At 36.8% G+C, this 24,760-nt stretch overlaps 1 protein-coding gene across 6 annotated transcripts in view; it reads left to right on the top strand.

Annotated features, from left to right (window-relative positions):
• Positions 1-24,760, top strand: part of PTPRM (protein tyrosine phosphatase receptor type M) — a 445,924-nt gene that overhangs the window by 285,674 nt on the left and 135,490 nt on the right. For all 6 annotated transcript variants that reach the window (XM_053945623.1, XM_053945606.1, XM_053945597.1 and 3 more), the window contains one exon: positions 8,597-8,729. In XM_053945623.1, the coding sequence (XP_053801598.1) occupies positions 8,597-8,729 (133 nt within the window). The remainder of the gene's footprint in view (positions 1-8,596; positions 8,730-24,760) is intronic.

Raw genomic sequence — 24,760 nt, 5'->3', positions numbered from 1 at the left:
CAGAGAGTAATTGGTAAAGAAGCCCAGTTTCATATTTCCACAGAAGTAAGGAGGATTGCAACTTTTATTTTAGTGGTGGGAGCAGTTTTCAGATATGCTGCCGTGGTTTTTCCATTTGTTGGCATAGAGGTCTGTGGTGTGCACCATTGTGGCCGCTTCTTTGGCCACACATTGAAAGTACTTATAAATATGTAACCATCCCTTTTTCTTCATAAAATAGACTAAAGTGTGTGGAAGTACCCTTTAAAGCTTTTAAAGCCATTTGAAAGCTTAAAGTTCCAAATACTTTTAACTTTTTTTCCTTAGTAAATTATTTACTTCCAGGAAAATATATTTGAGACTTGTTAATAATTTCTGGTTATGGTACAGCTATTGAGTGTGCTTTAAACATCCCTTAATGATCTCAGTGCTGTTAAAGTGTGAGGGCTTACGCTTTTTTTCCTGAATGAATGAGGGCTTCCAACTCCTTGGGTGCTCACTAGAGAGGAAAATTTTTCTGAATTTTAATTATTTAAGTTTCTTTGCTTAAAAGAAAAAGGCAAAGAAGAGCTAGTAGAAAAGATGGTGGCTGTGTTTCAAAGGAGAAATTTTATCAACACTATTGATAAAAGCTGTTTATCAACACTTGCTTATGTTTGTGGGGGGGCTTTGGGGGGGATTTGTGTGGGTTTTTGTGGGGTTTTTTGTGGGGTTTTTTGGTTTTTTTTTTTTTTTTTGTTTGTTTTGTTTTTTTTTTTTGAAAACACAGTCTCCGGAAAAAATCCAGTCTAAATAGTCTGGATTAAAATCCTGTTAATAATAGATTGTGATGAGACCACTAGTCAAACTGGGAACTTTATTTGTTTTAGGCATGTTTTGTAAAGACTGTTGTTATTCCTGACAACCAGAAATGCAGATGTTTAACCAAAAAAGTCTTTCTGCTCACATGCACCAACATGAATCATCCACCAGTGAGAGACACAGTTCATGTGATAGTCAGTTAAATGAGTCGTATTCATCAGTGAAATAGTTCTTTGCATGTCTTTTCATGCAGTTCTTTGTCACTTATATTTACATTTTCCTAAAGAATATCACAAACAAAATTAATAATTCATAAGTATTGTTACACAGCAGAGCCTTACATTGATACTCCCTTCTTACCACAGACTTCTGACAAGTCTGTATTTTCCTGTATTTAAAAAACACCAAATAAAAAATATACCAGATCAACATGGTGGTCTTAGGGAAATACAGAAACCTTTTTCTGGAAAAAGAGGATCTGTACACAGCAATGTGTATTGTGATGATGATCATAAATTACAAAGAAAATACTCTCCTGCTAAAAATATAAGTGCTGCTTCCCCTCCTTCCTGGACTTAAAAAAAATAGAGTGGTTGGCACGTCATAGGAGGGAAAATCAGACTGTGTTGATTTCAACACTTAAACATGAACACTTCAACTCCTGTGCTTAGCAAAATAGAAAGAAAACATTGTCTCTGCCATGTAGAAAAAACGGTTTATACATGAGCATTTCCAAGAGAAACCAGGAACAGAAAGGAAGAATATTGTAAGAAGAGAAGTAAACAGATCTTACTCTTGTGACATTTCCCAAACTAATATATTCAAGACATGGAGTAGAGAGTAAACTGAAAAAATGCTGATCAAAACCACCTTCTGGCACAAAGTGTACCCTGCCCAACAACACCTCATAACTTCTACCATATGGACAAAACCCTGCAGTTTTGAAGGAGAACGAGGAGTGCTGATTGGAAAGCTAACAATGAGGATGGCAAGGGAGAACTCACTCTCCTAGCTGGATTTCTACCAAGAGTAATAAAACAAAGACTTTGTTAGCAGAATACGTGCTGGCTAGCAGATGAGGACTGAATGCCAGTCACTTACAGTATAAACAGAAGAGCCAGTGTGGTAATTCATTTCATCTACAGATCTGTGTGTGTTTTGGGTCTTCTCCAAGACAGGCTCAAATTTTGGCATCTGGAATGAACTTGAAAGCGTGTCAGACTGGCTTGTCTCTCACAGCATCAGTAATGCTGCTGCTACAGATTTATAAATCAGGGTACCATTTTTTGCAGTTGTGGGTGAGATGAATAGGACATTTTGCACTGCTGCCCTGTTGCAGTGTGTTTTGTGATTCAGGATTAGGTTTCCTGTTGGTCATTTGACATTTATAAGGACCTACCTCTGTGAAGCACCTGTTTTCATACCAGGACAGACATATCAGCATTCTTTCTTACTTTGTCATACTGCCTTTTATCTCAGCCCTTTACTTTTGGGAACTCTGCTTTTCCAACCTTTATGTTAATGAACCTTATATTGCTTCCTTCCTTGAAACACCCCAACCAGCATCATCAATTAAAACATTTGTAAGTTCCTCAAATCACTCCTGAATATCTGTTTCTGCTAACTGGAAATGCTGAGTGATACCAGCTAGTTAAAAGAGCAGGAAGACTAGAACTATTTGGGTATTGCAAATGCATATTTTATGGGTTTTTGCTCCCCCTTTCCCCTGTGATTGCTGCACCTGCCTCCTACAGCATAGCTCAGCTAGGTTTTGTGCTTTTAGTGGCAAAGATTACTTAGCTGTGTGCCTGCCCTGTTCTTAGCACAGTGGGGCTCCCAGTCTGATTTACAGCTTCTAGCTCCTACTGTCATACAAATAATAGGAAGTAATAATGATAGTAGCCTCTGTAATTCATGTTGTCCAAGGAGAGCATGGGTAGAGTCTTCAAAGCCCAGTTCTCTGATCGTTTCAGTCTTCTCACTTTGTGGCAGGGACAGTAGGAGCCTAGTGATGGGTGTTCCAAGGAAGCATCATATCTCTCTGCCTCTCTTCTGCCTTGTACCATTTTGTATGATTTCTGCCAGCTCATCACGGTGCAGCTGTCACACATGGGTATAATGTTTCATTTTCCTGACTCACTCTGTGGAATAACTCAAAAGTAGGTGCTAAGATGGGATAGTTGAATCTCACTGCCTGCATAAAAAAATCACAGGGTAGTTACTAACTCAAAAGTTGGTTTCAAATTTGACTGGAAAATAGGATGATCTGGACTAACTGTATTACTACCTTAAAGCCTTGTAAAGTTAGCCATGACATCAGTAACTGGAACACCTGTGGATGAAATGCAGCTGGAAAGGCTTGCAAACATCTTATCAAGCAAGTACCTTTAGAGAGTGTAAAGCTGGAGAAAGGAAGTACAAAAGGTAGGAACTACGGTCAGCCTTGAGTGGGAGAAATAAAATGAAACTAGTCTAGTTGATTAATGGAAGGGATTATTTTTTGACTCAAATAAAAGAAAAAACATCTGGAATTTTAAAAGACTGCTTTAGAGGAAGCAACCTTTAAGTAGGTTTTACTAGTAACAGCTTAAATCTTACCTCTCTCTTTGTAAGTATAACCAGCAGTGCCTAGACTTTGGAGCCAGGATTATTTAATTCATTATTCTATTCTCTAAAATGGTCAGTCATTTCTAAGTACATTTTTGGGGGGAAAGAAATATTGAAAAGCAAGTCCAAAGTTTGTTCAGTTACAAAGAGAGAAGGAGAAAGAGAGTTTATTCAGTTTCGTAGAGGTCCATTTCTTTTACTGGAAAATATTTTCATTTTCTTGAAAAACAGGACAATGCTTGCCTCAGAGTTAAAGGAATTATTATCTTGCTCACATAATTGATTCACCTTAGCTTTCATTTGAGTGATAAGTAGTTCTGCTGCAACCTTTTCTATCCATAAGCTACCTTCAAGAGATTATTCTTTATGAAGTTTTGAGGTTGATGATAACATGATACTTGTGCCTTCTGAGTGAGAAAGGAAAGGAAAATTTTCCACCAAAGGAAGTGGTAGAACTAGAAATACTTCAAAGAGAGAGTAGGAATTTTTTTACACGTTTTTCTAACTTGTTGTGTGGAAATAGAAATTTAGCTGCACAAAGTCATTTAGGAATTCAAACTCTGGCAGACACTACTACAGCAACTAGAATATAATTCAGTTCTCATTCTGAAGAGGAAGTAAGATGCCATGAACTGGCAGAGTAATGATTAAACTTCAGAGGAGATTCCAATATTAAGAAAAGGTTAATGGAATAGGTCTGAGAGTAAAAACTAAGTGAAATACTATCTTTGGATGTTTCATGGGTACTACTTAAAAATATTATCACTGAGGCTTGCAAAGGATGGAACAAAACCGGATCCATGAGGAAAAGTCAGGCTGAATGCCATTCTTTCTAAGTGAAGGAAAAGAAGCACATTTCCCATTTTAAATGCTTCTGTTGGGAGAGCCACAAGGAATGGGAAGTCATTCAGTAAAAGGGAAATTTTAGTTGCTGATATTAACTAGAAAAGTAAATATCTAAGGGTATGGAACCAAGCAATGTGACTGTCTTCCACTCAGCACAGGAAGCCTGGGGAAATGCTTTGCTGGGTTTTGCAGCACCTTAGGGTTTATCTTTAAGTGTTTCTCTGTTTTTCACTTCTGGCAGGAAGCACTCTAGTTTGTTTTCATCGAGTGAAGACTTTCCAAAGTCAGCACCTTAATCTTTTTTAAACTGGCAGGAAACATCTCCTTGTCCTTTCATTTTCTATGCAGCTCCCTTGAGCTATCCTGCACTCACTGCTCTTTAGTGACCTATTGTCTTTCCAGAGGTGCACCACAGTGTATATGTCAGTTTAGCCTCGATTCTTGCAGATCCACTAGCCCAGACAATCTCAGAAAACAGAAGTGAGGGGGTTTTTAATGCAAGGCTTGAAGTCAGTCATCATATGCGAGGGTAGAATCAAAATCTTTAAAAGTAAAACAAACAAAAAAATCCAAGTCATTAGGTCCAGTGTTGTGAGGAAAATGCAGTGGGCATAGCTCAGTTGTTGGTATCAACTTAATGACTCATTTTCATTACATACAGATATTTTACTGGAGGCACAGAATTAGTCTCGTAGTTTACATTCTTAAAGGCTCCAGGGCAATCAAGGACATTAAAATTACTGTGTCAGACAAAGAGGTTGCAAGTACAGTAATAAAATAAAGAAATAAACCACCAAGACTAGATCACCATGATAAAATAGTGTATCGGTAACACTGTTTCTGTAATGAAAGATTACATTTCACTCAGTATTTTTAGCATCTGTCAGTACAGCAGAGTAGGAGAGAAATCAAAACACCTCTTTTTCTTTAGGCTTGCAATAGTACTTTTCCACATCTCTCTTGAAAACATACAAGCAAAACCAAATGGACATTGCAGTTTTTCAGGAGGCAAAATGAATTTCAGAACTACTGCCCTGAGTTGCATTGCTCCCCTTAGGGACAGGTCACCCTTCTCTCCATGGTGCCAGTGCAATTGCCTGTGTGAATATGGGTTAAAAGTCAGTTAAGAATTATGAGGTTAGAGGCAAATATCATTTAATTAACATCTACCTATCAGACAGAAACATGGGAGAAGTAAAGTGACACTGCTTTTCATAGCTAATGCACTTTAGTATTTACTACAAAATGCTGTATGGTACGTTAATTAAATGCCTGGAAGAGTCAGTGTCAGGGCAGCAGCTCTTGATTAGAATGCTAGATGGTACAAGTTAGCAGAATTCACATGAGACTATGAAGAATTTCAGTGGGACAAAAGCAAACTGAATGAAGACGTAGTACCAGCTCAAATTTCAGTCTCGATAAGTGCTAAAATGTAAATTTGAATGGCTTTTAACTTGTAAAGGGTTCAAAGCTGAACACTGCACTGAAGAAAGGGATGCATGTTTCACTGTAAACAATACACAGTAAAAAATTTCCAGTATCCATCTGATGTTGAAATAAAACCAAACAGAATGCTAAGGAGTATAAAGAGTGCATTAGAACACAGCAATTTTCTGAAATCCAGTTGTAGAAAAACTGAGGTATGTTAAATGAATAAGCAGCATTAAATAAAATGCAGAAAGGTATTCCCAAATTTCTAATGCTAAATGACTCAAGGAATGTTCAAGAAAGATGAAAGTTCTTTTCATTTACCCAAATAGATTTTGGAAACCACTAAGAACAATAGTGAAGCAACATTTTGTCAGCAAATAAATAAGCTGCTGAATGGAAATAAAGGAGAATTGAGGTAATGCCAGTATTATTTTATAATAATTAATGATAGGGGTTTTTAAAAGGCTTGATAAACATCATGCTTCCAGTTTAAGGAAGTTTAACCTTTATTGTGAGTAAGGCTGAGTCCATCACTGTGAGAAGCTGTATCCTATTTTTAACTCGGCATTACAATTCTTTTCATAGACAATTTGAGATGATTCCTCATTCGGATAATCAATAAATGATGCAATATGAGAGTTTGAGTGTCCTGATGTTAGGCTCTGTGCCATTTCCTGTGTAGGCTTTCTTTTGAGATTTTGCATTAGTGGTGGATTCGCCAGCTTGTTCAATACTCCCAACAGGATAATGCTTTGTGTGATGGAAGGCATTTCATGAAGGTTGCGCTGTATCGTATGCAGAAGATGGGTGTGCTTCGAATACGATTTTATCTCCTCTGCGTAGTTTAAGTGTAACTGGTTCCCTTAACTGAGGACCATGATCTGCTAAAAAGTGACATGGCACTGAGATAGAACATATTGGATAGTACTGTGATAGTACCTTTACTTACTTTCACTGTTTAGCACTCATATTCCCAAAACTAATGCTGGAAGCCTTAACCATAAGGCAGAAACTGTTTCTAGCAAGTCATTACTGGTGAGTATTCCAGTTGGCTAGGGTAACCTGAAGGAGATAATGAAGAATAGGCTTTGGAAGGAACTAGTCTTAGAAGCTACATCTGAAAAGATACTACTTGCTCTTGATTTAATATTCTTTCTTTCTTGGGTTTTAGATTTAAAAGAGAGCTTTGGAGTCCTTTTGCATCATACTTGATTCACTGCTTCCTGTTGGCCAAGTGCAGCTCAATAGCTGCTTTATGCATGAACATGCTCTAGATGTCTTCTAAATATCTACTGCAATTTTGAGTGCTGTGAAAAGTACAGCAGTATAGAATTTTCAATTTTTTTTATATAGGATACAGGAAAATAAAAATAGAACTGTTTATTCATACAAAGTATGAATCATCCTTTATTCATACAAAGTAAGGATTTTACCAATTCGGAAAAGTGTGTGTGTATTTCTACCAAACTAATATTCTTGTGGGACTGGGCACAGGGACAGCAAGCACATAATCTTCTCTGATTTAGCACTCATGTAAAGTACCTTGGCCAGAATTTTCCAGAGAACCTGGTTCCTGCAGTTAGCTCTAGATATGATTTGATTAATAGTTATCACCTTTCCTGGCAGGTTTTTCTGGCATTCCTCTTGGCAAGGAGTACTGAAGATGTAGGCCAGAAGTGTAACTGTGGGCACTCAGAAGCACACTTCATCGTAGAATATCCTGGTTAAAACTGAGAAGAAACATTGGAAATGTTTTCATTCTGTTTTTCAGAAAATAGCTCTTCATGTAGATTGGCCATTAATTTACCTCCTTTCCAGAAAGAGAAAGTGAAGAAACAAGTAAAATATAGTTGGTGCTGTCAGAATCCTCTTTGAAACCCAGTTAGTGGTACAAGAACATGGTCTTGTAGATTACACTTCACTTAGGCTTTACTCTTCGTTCTCCCTTCCCAAAAAAGCTATAGCAGGAAAGCAATCCATAAATCCATGTGTCCGCTTTATGGCATGGTGCCTCAAATGATGAATGCTGCCACATTTTGATTTAAAAAAAAAAAATGGAAGTCTATAAAAAAATAAAATCAGCTTAGTGAATTGAATGTTGCTTCCTTAACATTTTTTCATCCTGAACTCATTTAGTAGGGGAAATGGATATTTCATCAGACATGGATTTGACGTTCCATCACATTATACAGTAAACAGTACAAATGATGTTATTTTTTTTTAATGGAGAAGCTGGAGGAGCTAAGACAGTAGCTGCTGTAAGGCACTGGTTATCTCATTTAAACAGATATTAAATGTAGGTGCCAGTGGTGTGATCATCAGCTGCTTCCCACTTTGTGAATAAATTGCTTAGAAGGAGTCTTTTTTCCTACCAGATGTGACCTAGATTTAGATTTCCAAAGGCAAAAAAAAAAAAAAAAGCCTATTGTGTAAAAAAACAATTGTGGGTAAAATGCATGGTAAATGAGCTTATCTCACTTTTCCAGGTGTTTAAGCTAATATGTTACGGAATTACAGCTTCATTTATGAAAAATAATTGAGGAAAATGTTCCAGCAAATCAAATTTGGATAAAGGCTTAGTATAGTTATTGTGTTGTTAGCAAGTTTCTAAATGAAAGAAAGAAAAGGGAGCCAACACAGATAATAAAAATTTAGAAATTTGTGAATCTGTGAAAAGATTCTCCTGTGAAGGGTCAGGGCTGGCAGTGGTATCCCACCTGTATTGTGGTCCTGCAGAATGTCTTGGAACAATATAAAGAATTATATTCCCAGCAATGCATATGAAAGAGAAATTTTTCTTAAAAGACTAAGCATTGATATCTGTTGGTCCTGGATAAGATTAATGACATTAGTAGGTTAAGTGTATAAACATCAAAAGAATAACACCTTTATTCTTTTCCTCATTACTATTTTTCTTTTGTCAATTCCATAGGGGCTGCCACTCGAAAACCAGACCCAGAGCCTGAGAAGCAGACAGACCATACTGTTAAAATTGCTGGAGTCATTGCAGGCATCTTGCTGTTCGTCATTATATTTTTGGGAGTTGTGCTGGTAATGAAGAAAAGGTGAGCAATTAGTGGATGCTTTCTATGTCCATATTCATATTGCATCTCCTACAGCAGTACTCAGTTTGATATTGGTAAAAGTATCCAGCCACCTTCGTATCCACAGAGAATTAATGTTTGTGTCTTTGTTTTATATCTAACAACTCGAGGTTAATGATTCTAGCACTTCTTATGTCAGTACTGCATGATGGACTCTAATAATCAGAGAGTATCTGGTCCTGTGTGAGTCTTCACCCTATTTGACAGATCAGCTGGATGCTGGATGTAGTTTCATTTTTGCATGTAAAAGAAATCCTTAGTCAAACAGGAGCTAGAGCTAAGGTAATTTGTTCTAAAATGAGGTCTGTATTGTTCTGCATAACCTTCATTTCCTGAAACAATGGAAAATGTTACAGTGGTGCTGAATGTTTCCAAATGCTGGTTCAACACACTCACACACTGAGATTGTTTTGCCTTGAATATAATTTCAAAACTGCTACATTATTAGAAGTGTAAGGCTTTTAAAACTGTTTGTCTTTCTCAACTCTGTAACAGATAAAATAGTACCAGGAAAACTATAGCTAGGGAGGTGGCACAGATAAGAAAAAAACTCCATTTGATCTTAGAAGCTTAGTCTAGATTGGGAGAAATTAATTAGCAAATAGAATTAAGGTTTTCGGTTCTGTAATGAACAGTGTGAGATTTGCCCATTAGATGTGGGGTTGGGAATGTGCAAGTGCTGTGTAAAGGGACTGAGTGACAAATTCTCCTTCCACTTCTGCCACAGTCTCCTTACTGTGTCCCATAAACCCTCACCTCCTTGCTATTCCACTTGAATTATCCCCTTTTTTCCTCTGAGAGCAATCCTGGCCTGATTTGGCTCATCCCAACCCTGTGTGATTTAATTGTATGTTAACTAGTTTGGCAGGTCTGAGATAGTCCAAACCCCTGAGCTGCCTGAATTTCCTCCAGAATTTGAACAGTGGAGGTGCACAGCAAAGGAGGCAGCTGTCTGACAGTGCCTCAGGGCAGGCAACAGAAGTAGCTGCTTTTCATTCTCCTTGAAGGCAGAGGCAGGGCCATGAGATAGAAGGGCTGTATGGAGAGAAAGGCGAGCTGTGGCCAGGGCTGGGGGCCAGGTTGTGACAAGAGGTATGAAAAGCACTCAAAAGCTGCCATACAGAAGAGACTGGGACTTAAGCCCCAGGGTGAGTCTGACTGGGACAATGGAATTGACCCAGTAACCAAGTCTTCTCAATAAAGTACAGTGTAACACAGTTGAAGTTTGTTCTGGCCTTGCAGTACTTTTTTCTTCCCACTTCCAATTTCTTGCATCATTCATACCTTCAGTTTTAACAGCTGAACTCTCAAACTCCTCCCTAGGGCCAGAGACAACACTTGGCATGCAGGGAGGAAGGCTTCTTGGATTTTCTGGCCAATCCTTCTTCACACAATACCTGACCAACATTCATTATTCTCTTTGTTCAGTTCTGAGCCTCTCCTTAAGTGTTTCTGCCAAAGGTAGAATGTATTCACCCAAGGGAGACAAGTTATTCTTAATCTTGAAGGGAGAACATTGCAAAATGATCCAAATAGTTTCAAAGTGAATAAGGTGTCAGGGTCTCTAGCTAAATGGATGCTATGCCAGCTCCTGCTTAATTCTCTAGAGAAAAACTCTTTGATAATCTAATTATTAGAAGCAGGAGAGCTCAGATCCTAAGTGTTTGCATTAATGCAGAAGGATACTTGATTCCTTCTGTCTACCACAGTGGAGTAATTATTATTCATAGTACTTCTGTTGTTAGAGAAAAAGTGCATTATGTAAGCTTCCTTGGTTTTTGGAATAAACCTGCTTGTGACAGAGATGGAACTACTGAATATACAAGTCCAGGAACTCTGTTGCCAAATACACACAATTTCATTGTGTAGTACAGAAAGAATGATACCAATAACTTAAATATGTCTCAGAATGATGCTGCAGCCTTGAACAAAACAAACTGAAATGAGTTGAAGCGAATATTAAAAAGTAAGGATGGTTCATTTGTGTAACAGGATGTGACTAGGCTTTAATGAGAGTTTCGGGAGGTGGGTATATTGGGTCCCAAGCCTCTTAAAGCATCCGCTGTAGCATAGAAGATCTTGAATACAATTACACTCATGACTTAAGCAGAAGATGAACTGATTATTCAATAGATTGTTATTGGTGCATTAATTCACTAGGCTGCTGAGGGCCCCTATGGTTTCACCGTGGTTCAGTTACTGTGTATACATTATGCATTTGAAGAAAACTTATAAATCATGCCACAAGCTTAGCGTGACTGTAGTGATTTTGCAGTTCTGCAATATTTTAGGTGCTACTTTGGGAAACAGTGTTATCAAGCTAGTGAGCCGTTTGACTTCTGCTCTTGATCATTTTATTTAATTTACTTTATCAGGAGCTTTACTGGTGTAAAGATCTGAGTGAAAAATAAAATAGCACCTTGTAATTCAGTGGCACCTTTCCCCCGAGAAGCACTTTGTTCTCTGCACTATTATGTGCAGACTCTCTGGGCTACAATGGTGGGTTTCACTATGCTGAGTCTACGTGATTTGAAACTTGTCTTGTTTGGAGTTGGCTACAGCAAAATGCCATTCACATTCTGCTATCCCAAGGCATATCCCAAAGCAAATGTGTTATTCATTCTTCCACAGAAAAGAGGCTTGTGTATTTGATCTTCAGATTGTACCGGTAGATGAAACATACTCTGTCCCCGGGGCTTCACAGTACTTGATTAACTTAATATCAAACCATTTATTTCCATTGTCAAGAGATTTGGAAGCAGTTTCACTTGTGTTACAACCATGATTTTGTCCAGCACATTGCTTAAGTAGCCACTCCATTTCACTCAACAACCATTCTTTGCTTGGTTGGTGCCAGGCACCACAGATTCTCACAGATCAGACTCTTGAGCTTTTAATTCAGTAGCCAAATAGAGAAGACCAACATTCAAGGAGGTTTTCAGTGCAAAAGAGACGTGCTTTGGAAACACCCATTATCAAAACAGTATGTAAAGAAGTTCTGCAAATATTAGTAGTCATTAAGCAGAATTATTGATTTCACTATATAATTGTCTTCTGAAGCAGTTATATCATAAACCAGAGAGATGAGGTGGCCTAGCAATTCAGTGTATGGTTTGGAATCACTAGTGAGGGTAGAAACATGATGGATATTGAAGCATTTTGTATAGGGACACTCAGCTTTTGACTAAAGTAAACCAAATCTGTAAACTTGGCACCTGGGGCAGGGGAGGACTGTTAGCGCTTTCCTCTTTATCTCTCCACTTGGTTGTTCATAGTTCTTCATCCATTCTGTTCTATCTTTTCTTTATCCATTAGCATTCCTGCATAAAGTGTTGTGTAATGTAGTCTAGGAACCTGCAAGCTGTTCCTAACTGCAGTATGGTCATATCAATGAAATTATTCTTCTCTGTGAAATTAAAATAGTGCCAGTAGGCTTTCCTCTCCTCAGATCTGCTCTGTGTCTCTCACATAAGAATTAACACAAAGTTAGATGAAAACAAGACATCCAAAAATTTCCCTAGAATTGATCTACAATAAAGTGGATTTTGAATCTGATCCTAAATGTTAAATCTTGGGCAAGACCCAGTCGTTGCATAAGATTTTATAAAAACATTAAAAATAAAGAATGCACCAAGTAACTTCAATTTAAAGTGGAGCAGTGAAAATGAGAGTACTGTTGCTACAACCTTTGGAACAGCAATAGCAATTTAATCAAGACTAACATAAATTAGACCCATACTGCTTTATTTTCTCCGTTCCTGTTTTTTTGGGTTTTTTTTTTTAATATTCTATTTAGGTTAAATTTTATATTTTGCCTAAGTTGGTAAGTTAGTGGTCCAACATTTGCTTAAAAGCACTTTATATGTCTTTGGGGCAGCTGTTTCCATTGGGACTGCCATTTTGTTGCTGCAGTGGGAGTGCAGTAATGAAGCAGTTATTAAAATTTTAGTCCGTTGGCTTCTGATTCAGATGTAGAATGGAGTTTTTCTGATCATAAAAAGGCTATTTTGTTTTGCCTAGTTATAGTTTCTGTTTTCAGCTATCCCTGTGCCTGAGCCTTCCATGAGTTTCTAATGCATGTAATTGTGGCATTTGTTTAAGTCAGAGAACTTGGTTCTTGGCTGTGGATAAGGAAGGGTTTTGCACTCAGTGGAGATGGGCTGGGAACACATTGTTCCCATTCCCTGATAGCAAATCAGGCTGTTCAGTTATACATACACCTTTGCCAACAATTTCAAACACTTAGGACAGAAACTGAAGATAATAAGGCTGAAGGAAAATTCCAGTCTCCTCTCCCTGAACCGTGTTTTTCCCTGTAGGCCAACTATAAATGAGGGATGATGGAAGAAAACACTGAAGTAATGACACAGTTCCAAAAGTTTCCATTCTGATGGGTTAATCCTTCTGCAGCCAGCCTCCTCTGCTGGTTTTGGTAAATTTTATAGTGGGGCCTTATTCTTCAAGTGGTATTCATGAAATTAATTTATGTATTCAGTCCTAAAGGAGTTAAAGTTGCCACTATATGCAGAAACAGTTTATTGACATAAAATAACCTTACTACCAGGAAGTCACTGAAGAGCTATGCTCATAAGAAAATTCAGCCTAAGTTGGCCAAAATCTTTCCATCAGTCTTTTTTAAAAGACTTTTCATACATAGACAGAAACTTTAGTTTGTATTCATTATGTAGGAGAAAAAATGGAGCTTGTCCATATTTCTTAAAAAAGCTAAATCCATTCAGTTATGGATGGTGCTTTAGCATGTGGCCTGAAATGCTTGTATAAAACTTGCAAGTACAAAACTTTCTGCAGGATTTTAACATACTCTTTTTACCTGTTTCTTTCAGTGTATGGTATTCTTGAGAGTCAAAACCTTGGTGCTCTTTTTCAAGGACTTTTATATGGAAAATCTCACAACTGTAGCAATATAAAAATAGCTGGAGCTTGAGACTTCCAATTTTTCTCATGTTACACAAATGCTTAATGGGACATTTACACACAATAAAGTTCCTGGATTTTCAGCATTTTTTTTCATAAGGAATAATTTATCTCTATAACATATTTGGCAGAATTCTGCATATAAGTACCAGCAGTGCTTCACTGATTAATTGTATTTATTGTTGTTTCTCAAATTATTATACATCTTTTAGAAGTATGAAAACATTTGTACTAATTACATTAAATCTCTCTCATGGAAACATATGGCAAGAAACAGGGCTGGCAGTGTCATGAGATTCTAAATCAAAGTGAGAGAATGAGTAATTCTGAAAAGAAAGGTAGGGGGAAATAGAATTATGACTGAACTAGAAAACAACCACTTGCTTATAGTGCAGGTAAGTGCTTTGATAGGACCTGATCCCATGTTCCCTATGGAATGCAAAGAGGCTTACAACTTTTTTTGCAGCTTGCCCCTTACTCAATTCTTAGTTATCTTTTAAAACTCAATTTTAGCAGGTATACGTTTTCCAGATGTGCCATGTGATTAAATATGCAGCGTGTAGTGTCTTGTGTTTGAACAATACTGTTTGCATCAGAAAAATGGGAATAAAAACTGGGAAATATTTCTAACGGCATCTTCACACAAAGAAGATGAGAGAGAAAATTTGATGAAAGCCTAGTTTTCAAAGGGATGCCTGAAGCATGTAGCCAGAGGCAAGTTAACATTAGTTATAGTCCTTTGCAAGGCCTGTTTACATGTTTCCTCTGTAGTCAAAGGGCTGTATGCATGTGCTGTAAAAATTACAAATGCCTACATGGTTCCTTTCAGTCTTTTATCTTACCAACATGTGAATGCTAGTTGACATTATGCTCAGAGATGTTTTAAGATCTCCAGCCTTCTTTTAATTACACTCAATATATGGAATTCATTTGGGTTGAAACTTGCCCTTTCTGGAGGGTTGCAGTCCTGCTTGTAGTGGGCTCATAACTGAGGGAGAGAGGGAAGGATGTAAAGCAGAAGAGCATAGCTGGAGGGCTTCTATACTTTGTGCTCACACAGAGCATGTCTCGGTGGAGTATCTGTCTGTCCAAGAGATTATGCAAGGCTGACAGAGTCCATATTTGTCAAGGTGGTGGTGCTAGGTCTCCCAAGTTGTTCTTTGTGGCATTCACATGGGCAGGAATAACATGGATACAGGATCGGTTCATATTTTTATCTCTGCCACATGGAGAAATACCACCAATACAATTTTAGCCCACAAGGACAGATTTTTATTTGTATGACAGTAAGTATCTTTTCCTTCTGAATTTAAAAGGTTATTTAAAAATTGAAATATTAAAAGAGCTGATTTTCCCCTTCTAGAAGTAAGTCCTTTCAAAGGCAGAACTCGCTGCCTTAAGTAAAAAAAAAAAGGATAGGCTAAGATTCTACAGTGCTATGACAGGAAGAGGAGCTGCTTAAAGTGTATTCTGAAATTCTTTATTCCTAAGCTTCTAACACCATGCTAGAATTTCTATATCCTTATTCCTAATGCAGCTGAGGTGTAATCAGAAGTGATTTATCACTTTAATTGGGAATATTTGTGTGTGTAGTATATGCAGATATGAACAGACATTAAATACATAACATAGCTTAGTAGGTGTACCTTAAGGTGGTGTGATTTAACAGTTGGAGATGCATTATATATTGTATTGCTCAAAGTCTTATGGAGATTAGATGTGTCACCTGTCTATTCCAGAAACATTGCATGATATGCCCAGATACACATTCTTGCTACCTTTCATTTGTGTCACCAGTTCAGGTCTCAGTTTCATCTTGATTTTTCATACATTAATATTTGACTTTTCTTTCCTTCCATTTCATCTTTTCCACCACTGCCTAATCCTTCCACCATCATGGCAGAAGAAGCTATCACTCCTACACTTATTACCTGTAAGTAACTTCTTTGTCATCAGAAACACACTATCTGCCATGTTGTTCCATGCCTCAGTAGTGAATGCTAATACTGAAAGTTCCTTTATAAAAACATACTTTGTAAAAGTTTCACCGAGATAAAAACAACATGGTCAATAATGTAATGAAATATTTAGCTTTTTAAGAGTTTCTTATGTCTCATACTGTGCATTAGAGTCCTTACATTATGTAAAGAATTCTCTTATTTGAGAAATAGTAGGTATAAATATCACTATCATGTCAATGAGAAATTTTCATGCCTAAATAACTATTTTTAGAATTTATTTACTACTTTCCTCCTCATTTGTACTGTTGAAATTACAGCATTGGTTAGACATGTACAAGCATTTCCATTTGTTGCTCTGTACATACTACTACTTTTTTATGAAAAATTTCTCATGCATAAACATCATAAGTTACCATTTCTGGAGTGAATTTCAAAGGGGAGAGGACTAAAAAATGAGGGCAGGATGAAGCATAACTTTCAATAACCAACAATTTTTTTTAATACAGTCCTTAAGTAGTACCATTATATGCTTCTGTATTTACCCAAAGCCTCGCTTCATTCCCTGTTGTCAGCAGGTGATGAATGAGAAGGGTTCTTCTGTGAATTTAGAAAATCCCTTTCTAAGGCTGTTCACTTTTTCTTGCTTTCCAGGTAGTACATAATAGATTAGCAAAATACTAGGGGTCTTGCTTAGTTGCAAAATGAGATGCATTTAATCTTGTATAATCCTGTTGGCCAGAAGCAAAAATCAGCTGTCCAGGAGTTATCTGTTTTCTTTAAAACTAGATTTAAAAGTCACAAGAACCTATGAGATATTTTACATAGTTACAGAAGTTGGGGTGTTACTTGCATTAGATAAATTTTAGTATCAGTTTTTAAGTATATATGGTGGTAGCATGCTCTTGAAAGGAACACATTTCAGTAATGTTTTTTTTATTTAAATGCAATATAAAGTTTATCATGTTCCCTCTAGTTGCTCTTCAAACTTCTTAAATTCATATTTTTTCAGTTTATATTTTGAAAAAGCATCAAACATTCATTTATAGAATTTATGGAAAAACTATTAAATGTTTTCTATCTTGAACACTTGATCTTCAAGAAACCAAGCAGAACCATTCTTCAAATTAATTAAAGCAGCTAAAATTTAAACCTCATAACTGAAATTCTCTAAGACTTCACAATATATGGAAACTGCTTATGTGGTTGGTAATTCAGATTTCATATTACCTTATTTGACACTTTATGTATAGTGCAATTTTTTAAACTGTTGTTTGAAGCAGTGTATTAATGTGGAGATCAGAAAAAAATAGCTCTTCCACAGATACAGTATTCCAAAATTTGTTTCTGTTGCTGAGATGAAAATACGTATTTTCCATTAAATACACCTTTAAAAAAAAATCCGTTTGGGAACATTTAAATGTAGTTCTTCAAAATGTCAAAAGAATATAAAATGTAGCGTGGTCTTGCCTTAATAAGCAAATAAATTTATATTTTAATATGATTCATGTCTCAAGGCTAAGTCAAAAACAAAATTGAAACAAATGGAACATTTAATGAAACACTGTTTCATTATTTAGATAAATTGGATTATATTTTTTTCTCTTTTCCACAGACAAAGGAAAATGCCTGAATTGAAATGGTTTCTTTAGGTTTTGCAAACAGGTTTTGTTCCTAGTTTTGCAATCACAGAGACTGATAATAGTGGATGGAGTAGGACATCTCAGGATTATTTGAAGTACTCTCCTAGTGACTTCAAGAAAAGATCTTTCTGTTAGTGTGATACAAATTCAGTAACTTTGTAGATTGGTTTGATTAACTCTTCCAGAAGAAAATGTGGGATTTTGACCTCATAGTGTTTTGTTCCCCATCTGGCAAAGTGAGAGCCCTGAAAAGTGCAGTCAAGATTGGCAGTCAGTAGGAGGAAATATTTTGGACCAAATTCACCACCTGTTTACGCATCACACAATTTCACTGAAATTGGTGGAAATCTTAGATAAATGCAGGATTCATTACAGTTTTATTTTTAGCTGAGGAAGTTGGTATGGATTATAAAATGTTCTATATTTTGAGAAACATAATTTCAAGTACTCTGCCACTGCTAATTTACCACTTCTATACTGAGTATCATATTCAAATTTACTGATTAGTCATTGTAAATGCAAGCTGTAACATCCAAGTGAGCATCTATGCACTGAAATAGTTACTATTGTCTTGTGTGCTGCTTTCCTTGTGTGCTGTGGGCTCCTTTTCCCTAGCAGACTGCAATCTCTGCCACTTCTAGATCCGTCCTAAATTAAAATTTAAAAAGAAAAAATTGGCAGATGCCTAGAGCTGCTGATGAATCATCAGAGGTGGACCTACAGCTGTGCATATTTGGCAGAGAATTATTTCTATTTTATCTTGTGTTTACTAGTTAGCCAGTCAATAGATACTACAGAAAAAAAGAGTTGAGTACTGCTATTGAGAATTCTTTCTAATGGGCCTAAGTACCTCTGCCAGTCTTTCCTCCCACTATTGCATTCCTGACATCTGGTGCAATTTTACCTTTCACCTCAGTCAGGCAGCAGATTTTTTTTTGTCTGGACATAGTTAGTCCTCTATGACTTCCTTTGTTCTTAAGATTAGAGCAAATTTCATAGCGCTCATTAATTCTGTAGCAGGTCTTTTGGCTTGGCAGTTGATTCCAGGTGGGAAAAAAGAAGAATGGAGATGGTGTCATTTGTTACACTGGCAATGAGTGATGTTCTCAGCATGGCAGGTGGCACTGGCACAACTCCTTGCTCCTGACACATTTTCTGATGGGCAAAACCCCTGTGCCATGGGCTGGAGAAGGAAAAGTGCATTAGTATTTTGTTATGTAATTATGGTTAGGCAAGCCTGTTGCTGAGGTGACAATGAGTGCCAGCCACTGTGCAGACCATTGGCTTTTTGTATTTGAGATTTTATTTTTTATAAAGATTATGCCCATGGAGGTCATTAATCATTTGTCAAGAGCTAACAACTACATTTCATGAAAATTAAAGCATCAGAAAAACAAACTGAGTGCTTGGACCATCAGACTTTACTCCAGACGCTGTTGCCAGGTAATTTGGCCAGTTCAATTTACCCCAGATTCTTGGGCAGATACTTACAGACTGTAGTTTTTTTTTTTTAAGTTCCTTTCTATAAAAGATATCATTATTTTGCTATGAGTAGGATGTACACCAAATTAAAATGCAAAGTTGTGAAGGCAGCTTTTGATGCTGTTCCTCAGTTTGAACTTGATATAAAAATGATATGTTATGATTATGGTTGAAATTAAGTACTTATGCGACAACAGTGCTGCACAGCAGTTAGGTGTATAATGTTATTATATTTTTGTGCCTTTTCACATGTCATTTCAGCTTGTGAAAGGTGAAGTAGGAAAATAGGAGACAATTATTACCAAATACTCTTATACAGTGCTAATCATGTTAAAATCTTAATAGTGTGGAATCTGCTATTATGTGTCCCAGCACTAATAATCTAGTTAGGTGCCCTAGTACAGAAGTGCATCACAGGTGCATCGTCTATATGGAAATCTCAATCCCAAAGTCTAATACTATATTAAAATATTAATGTAATAGACTGTATAGGACTACAGGTTCTATTGCCTGGTACTTGATGTGTGACACAGGGTACAAAATTCTTCCTGCAAGAAAGCTAATTCCACAAACATTGAGCTTTTTCATATAAATGTGTATGAAAACATATCCTGCTTTTCACGAGAATTTGGTAGGTTGGGGCCCAGTTGCAGTATGCTTTTCCTGTGTATCCAGCTTGAGCTCAGGAGCCTGGCAGTTTGTTCTCAGTTTAGTTCTCCTGCTTCACTAACAGATACTCAGTGATGGCTTCTGTATCTCTGTACAGAGACTTAATTTTTAGGTTGTTTGCTCAGTCCCACTGCCATTGACCTAGTATTTGGAGCAGAAAGCACAAGGTTAGATTTGCAAAATGATCCTAATAATTAAATTAATAATGTCTCAAAAAAATCAGTACTGTCAAAACCCTTAAGGGTGATTATTGGATAATGCCAGAGAATATGCAGTTGTCACGTTTAAAACTTCTGTAGTAATTCAAAAATAGTGAAAGAGGTTAGAAACAGTCCTGTTTTCTCATCTGTAGCTGCTCCTGGAACCAGAAACAAGATTGTGTTTGTATCTTGTAGGTGGAGGAGAGATTGAACAGAAAAACACAAATGTATTTGAGCTGTTTGATCTGTTAGACTACACCTGTGATCTCTTCTGCATCTTTAAATATTCAGAGTTACATAGGCTTGTATCGTAGAATCCTGTAACCAAAAATAAGGGTGGATTTCTGTAATTGTCTTGTAAGCTAGACTTAAATGATATGGGAATATCCCAGGAGTTTTGTTGAATGTTGCAAGGTCTACAATGCCGACATACTGAAATCTTTGGATAATATTTAGTGTCCAAAATAAGGCAAGGAGGGTGTTCTACTAAATCACCATTACTAAAAACACATATTTGTGCTATGTGCTGTATGCTTTGTGTACATATATGCAATATCTAGTTTTTATGCACAGATAGCAAACAGGGTCAGAATTGGGATTTTATTTTTAATTAAAATACATGACATATTTTTTTTAATCTATCTAAAGTCATTATTTCTTACACTGGTTCCTTGTATCTTCTGATTGTTTTGGATCTGATTGTATTGCTTTATAGCCAAGGCTTACATTTCCATTTCACTGTAGAAAAAAATGTAAATAAACATTAACACACTGTAAGTATTTTTTTTTAATTTTATTGTCTCTTTCTGAAGTGTATTAGGGAGCTGCCAGTGTTTTCAGGGGCATGTCTCTGTTTCCTCTTTCTTGTACCCTCTGTCATTAGTATTGTTGCTGTTACTGTTTGTTTTCTTATCTCATTGCTGTTTCCAGTAAATTGTTCTTATCTCAACCTTCACCTTTTGTGCCTCCATTTCTGCTCTCCTGACCACCCCAGGGGGAGAGAGTGGGGAGCTGGGAGTGAAGGAATGTCTCTTTGATTTGGAGTGGTTTCAGTGGGAACACTAAACTGGAGAATGCCATTCCTAAACCACGACACAAATTACTATCTGTGCTCCATTAGTGTCAAGCAATAAAAGTGCAGATGAGCTGAGGTTTGGAGATTTTTCTGTCCTTAGAGGGGACACTATTTGTTTGGTGAAGCTACCAGACATTTCATGAGGGAAACAATGTATGTAACTGTAGAAAAAATAAATAGTTATGCACCCTAGAGACATCTCTGTTCTTTCCATGCTGTTAAAAGCTTTGTGTTGTTTTCTAAAGTAATACATGGGATTTGAATTGAATACTGAGATTGCATTTAGAAATTGTGGAATCCATATACTCCTGTAGGATAAGCCTGAAAGCCTGTCTTTTTTATGTATAACACTGAGACACGATACATGCACTTGGGAGAGAAAGAGATGATAGTGACAGCTAAGTGTATGTAAGAACTTACCATTGTATCTGAGTATTTGTGTTACCATCCCATGTGGCTCTTATTGAGGTACTGTTACCAGAGCAGCCTGTCTTCTCTATAAAACTGTGTATTGAATCAATTTTTAATTTGCCTGTTGACACTGGATTTTAGTTTTCTTAAAAATTTTGTTCCCAAATCAGTCAGGCTTTCTGTCAACAGCAGTCATTCTCGGAACTGAGATTTTGCCATTATCAGCCATCATTGTTGAATTATACTTTCAAAGACAGTAAAAGGTGAATAATTTTCATTCACTTTGTTTCAGACTTTTCTCTCAGGAAAAAAAAGGTGTTGTTTATGTGGTTTTTACTGTGAAATTGCGTTTCTATATACACAGATACTTCAAAAATTAATTTAAATACTTCCATTGTAAATACACAAATAGGAAAATTAGTTTCATATTTTAGTATTTATTTTACAAGGGAATGATGGTATTGGAATCTTAGTTTCTCTAAAAGCCAAACCTGCCATTACAGTTTGCGTGATTGTAAATGTGTTAACAGAAAGTAGAGAATTTATGCTGCGTTTAAGACCAAAACTCACTTCATAATTTATGTTGGCCTGTATTTTTGCTAAAAGATTGAAGTGTTAGTTTTCAAAATGGCATTATGAAATATTGAACTGATTGACAGAATATGTCTGCAAAAAATGGGACTACAGGGAATAAGGTGAAGGATGCATTGTATTTCTCCTGGTCTCAAGAGGACAAGCAGAAGAAAAATGCTTAAAGAAAAAGGGGTAGAAGAAATCATACAGTGAATCTAACCCTAAGACTTTGTAGCTCCAGTAAGCCACAGGCTTAGTCACTTCCGTGGTGCAGATAAGAATAGCTCTAACAAGATGTTGATGTCTGTTGAGTGATGCCAGCACAGGGCACTGAGGTGTTGTAGTCATTAGTATTGTGATAGCTTCTACTGAGTGATATTTTTTTGGTATAGCTTGTTATCTGAAATTTGTTCTCTATCGCTGAATCCCCTGGGAGATGCTTCACCTGAAGTATATTTCTTGAGCCTATCTGCAGGGGTTATGGCCAGGTTAATGATGATCCACCTCAAGGCAGCATCCATCACTCTTTGAGTGTTAAATTCACAAGGAAAATGTTCTAGTCTTGGCTTCTTTTCTTACTTTTACCTTTACATTTCCTTTCTTACCTGAAGTACACCTTGAGCTCCCTTGAAGAGTAGACTGACAGGTGCCCAAAGGAAAGAACAGTGCCTGTTTGCTTTCTGTGATGTCTAGATCACCAAAATCATTATTAATTTCCAAATTTTCTTTCTGTCATTTTTTTGGTCATTGATTTCCTGCACTAATTACATATTTCTGGCATGAGAGAATAAGGAACCATATCTTAGGTGCTTTCTTCTGCTACTCCTGATGACTCTCACATTCTGTTTCCGCTTGAGAGTCTATGCAAGGATTCCGTCTGACCAGGGTCCTTCCTAATTTCAGGGCAATATTGCACTTGTAAAGTGTAGCTGGGAAGGCTGCATCAGCTTTGAAACTGAACACCACAAAAACTCATCAAGCAAGGAACCAGAGGAATGGACTGTGCTGTGTGCTTGCATACCTAGCAAAGCCTGCCTGGCATTTCTTCAGCTCCAGACACCCTGTTGCAAAAGTATCTATCTTTTATGAGATTTATCTTAACATGTTAGAATCATGACTCCATTTCATTTACAAATGTGCAAGAAAGGATTTGTTATTACTGCTATTATTATTGGACCGTAACATTTAGTGTATGCTACTGAGAAAAATCTCTAAGACTGTCAAGAAAGTTATGCCCAATTCTGTCAGTTCCTGTGCCAACCAGACACAGTGATCTAAATAAAAAGAAGCAGTAGTTTGAGCAGAGCAGAGTGTTGTAGGGCTTGTGCTATGAAATATCTGCTCCTGTGAGTACTGAGCTGGTGAACATAAATATGCACGTTTATTTTTCTTTTTAGTGGCTGTAGCTCAGGGCTGTTTCTGCGTTTAAACTGAGATCTCCTGGTGAGATTTTGAACCAAATGTCTGGTGGTGTCTTGATTATACTCGGTTCACATGCAGAGGGAGGTAGCTTCTCTCCCTCATTCCCATTCCATGATTCCTCTGATCATGAAAACAAAGGTTGGAGCTACCAGAGACATGTCTTGTCTGAAGGAAAGGCAAAGGAAAACATTTGCCAACCTGTGCATTTCACAGTTGAACAGGAATGAGAGAATCAGCTGTTTCAGAGCAATTATGCCACTCTGCGCCTCCTATTTCAAAGTGATAGTGTTCTTTCCTCTTGTGTTGATGTCAGTAGTCCAAAATAAAACCTTCAGGTATGGATTTCATCAACACATTCTTATTGAGTATAACAATGCAATTTACAATATTTGCTGCAGCTACATAGTTTTTGTTTACATTTTAGGTATAAAGGCTTGTATTTTGCTATTTATGGTCCTGCTTGGCAATTGTCAGTGGAAAGGTCACTTCTGATCAACTAAGTTCATGGCTTACAGTGTATTTTTGAAAGCAGATGAAATACTGAATGCTTTGTATTTACTGATTTTTTTCAGGTCAGATTGTCATGTTTCTGATACATGGTAGATTACAGCTCTGTTCCTTAGCTGTAATATCCAGGTGTTCCTTGCAGAAGGACTTTCCTTTCTGCTTACCTACATGGGGAGGAACCATGTCTGCACTTTAATACGATTAAGGTTATATAAGATAATTTAAACTAACAAAAGAAGAGAAACCTATAAGAGTGTTAGTAAACCAAAAGGATTACCTACTCTGTGCTCTAAAAAAATAAATTAGAGGACAGAATTCATTGGTTGCATATTGATAATAATGTGCTCCCAGCAAGAACAGAGAGCATATATTTTTATTAACAGGTAAATGCAGTTTCAACTTTTGATGGAATGCAAAGCATCATAAACCTATTCTGAGGGAGTAGTACTGAGTATTCATGGAAGTGTCTTGTCCAGACCTCTGTAATGTGCCCAGCTCTTAAGCCTGCTTCCTTGTTCTCCTGGCCATTTACTTTTTCATCTGTTTCTCTTCTTACTCTGCTCCTCCTTTCACTTACTACTCCTATTCTTTATCCCCTTTTCCTTTAACCCTGCCCCAGATACGGTAATGTCTGTCATGCCCTGAAAAATATTTCTTTAGGATTGCCTTATTTTCATTCTCTGTGCTCTGCATTTTCTCTGGGGATTTTTGCATTGGGGATTGTTTCTTTAGTTTCCTGGGAAAACTTTACACTGTTTTTATTTGTTTCTTTTTTTCTTATCTAAAAACTGATTTAGGCCTTTAAAATATTTATCTCCAGATTGAAACATAGTGTGCAATATTTTATATTCAAAAATCTTAAAAATTATCTTAAGCAATTGAAAATTATTTCACCATGAAAGCTGCAATATAACACTAATTTTAGAAATTTATATAAATACTGCATATTTGCTTATGTCAAAACAAGGTAATGCTTACTGTATTAAGCACAGCTTTTCATTTTATGCTCTCTTGTTCTTCTTTGAATCTTAACCTTCACTCATTTCTTTAATTTAGGAGAAAAAGCCATTAAACATAGATACTTCCTGAAAGTGTGTGCTGCATGAAAGCTTTAATT

This window comes from Vidua chalybeata, chromosome 1 (assembly GCF_026979565.1).
Source record: "Vidua chalybeata isolate OUT-0048 chromosome 1, bVidCha1 merged haplotype, whole genome shotgun sequence".
Lineage (NCBI taxonomy): Eukaryota > Metazoa > Chordata > Aves > Passeriformes > Viduidae > Vidua > Vidua chalybeata.
Note: the sequence above shows the minus strand (reverse complement) of the source record. Positions and strands in the feature narration are given on the sequence as shown.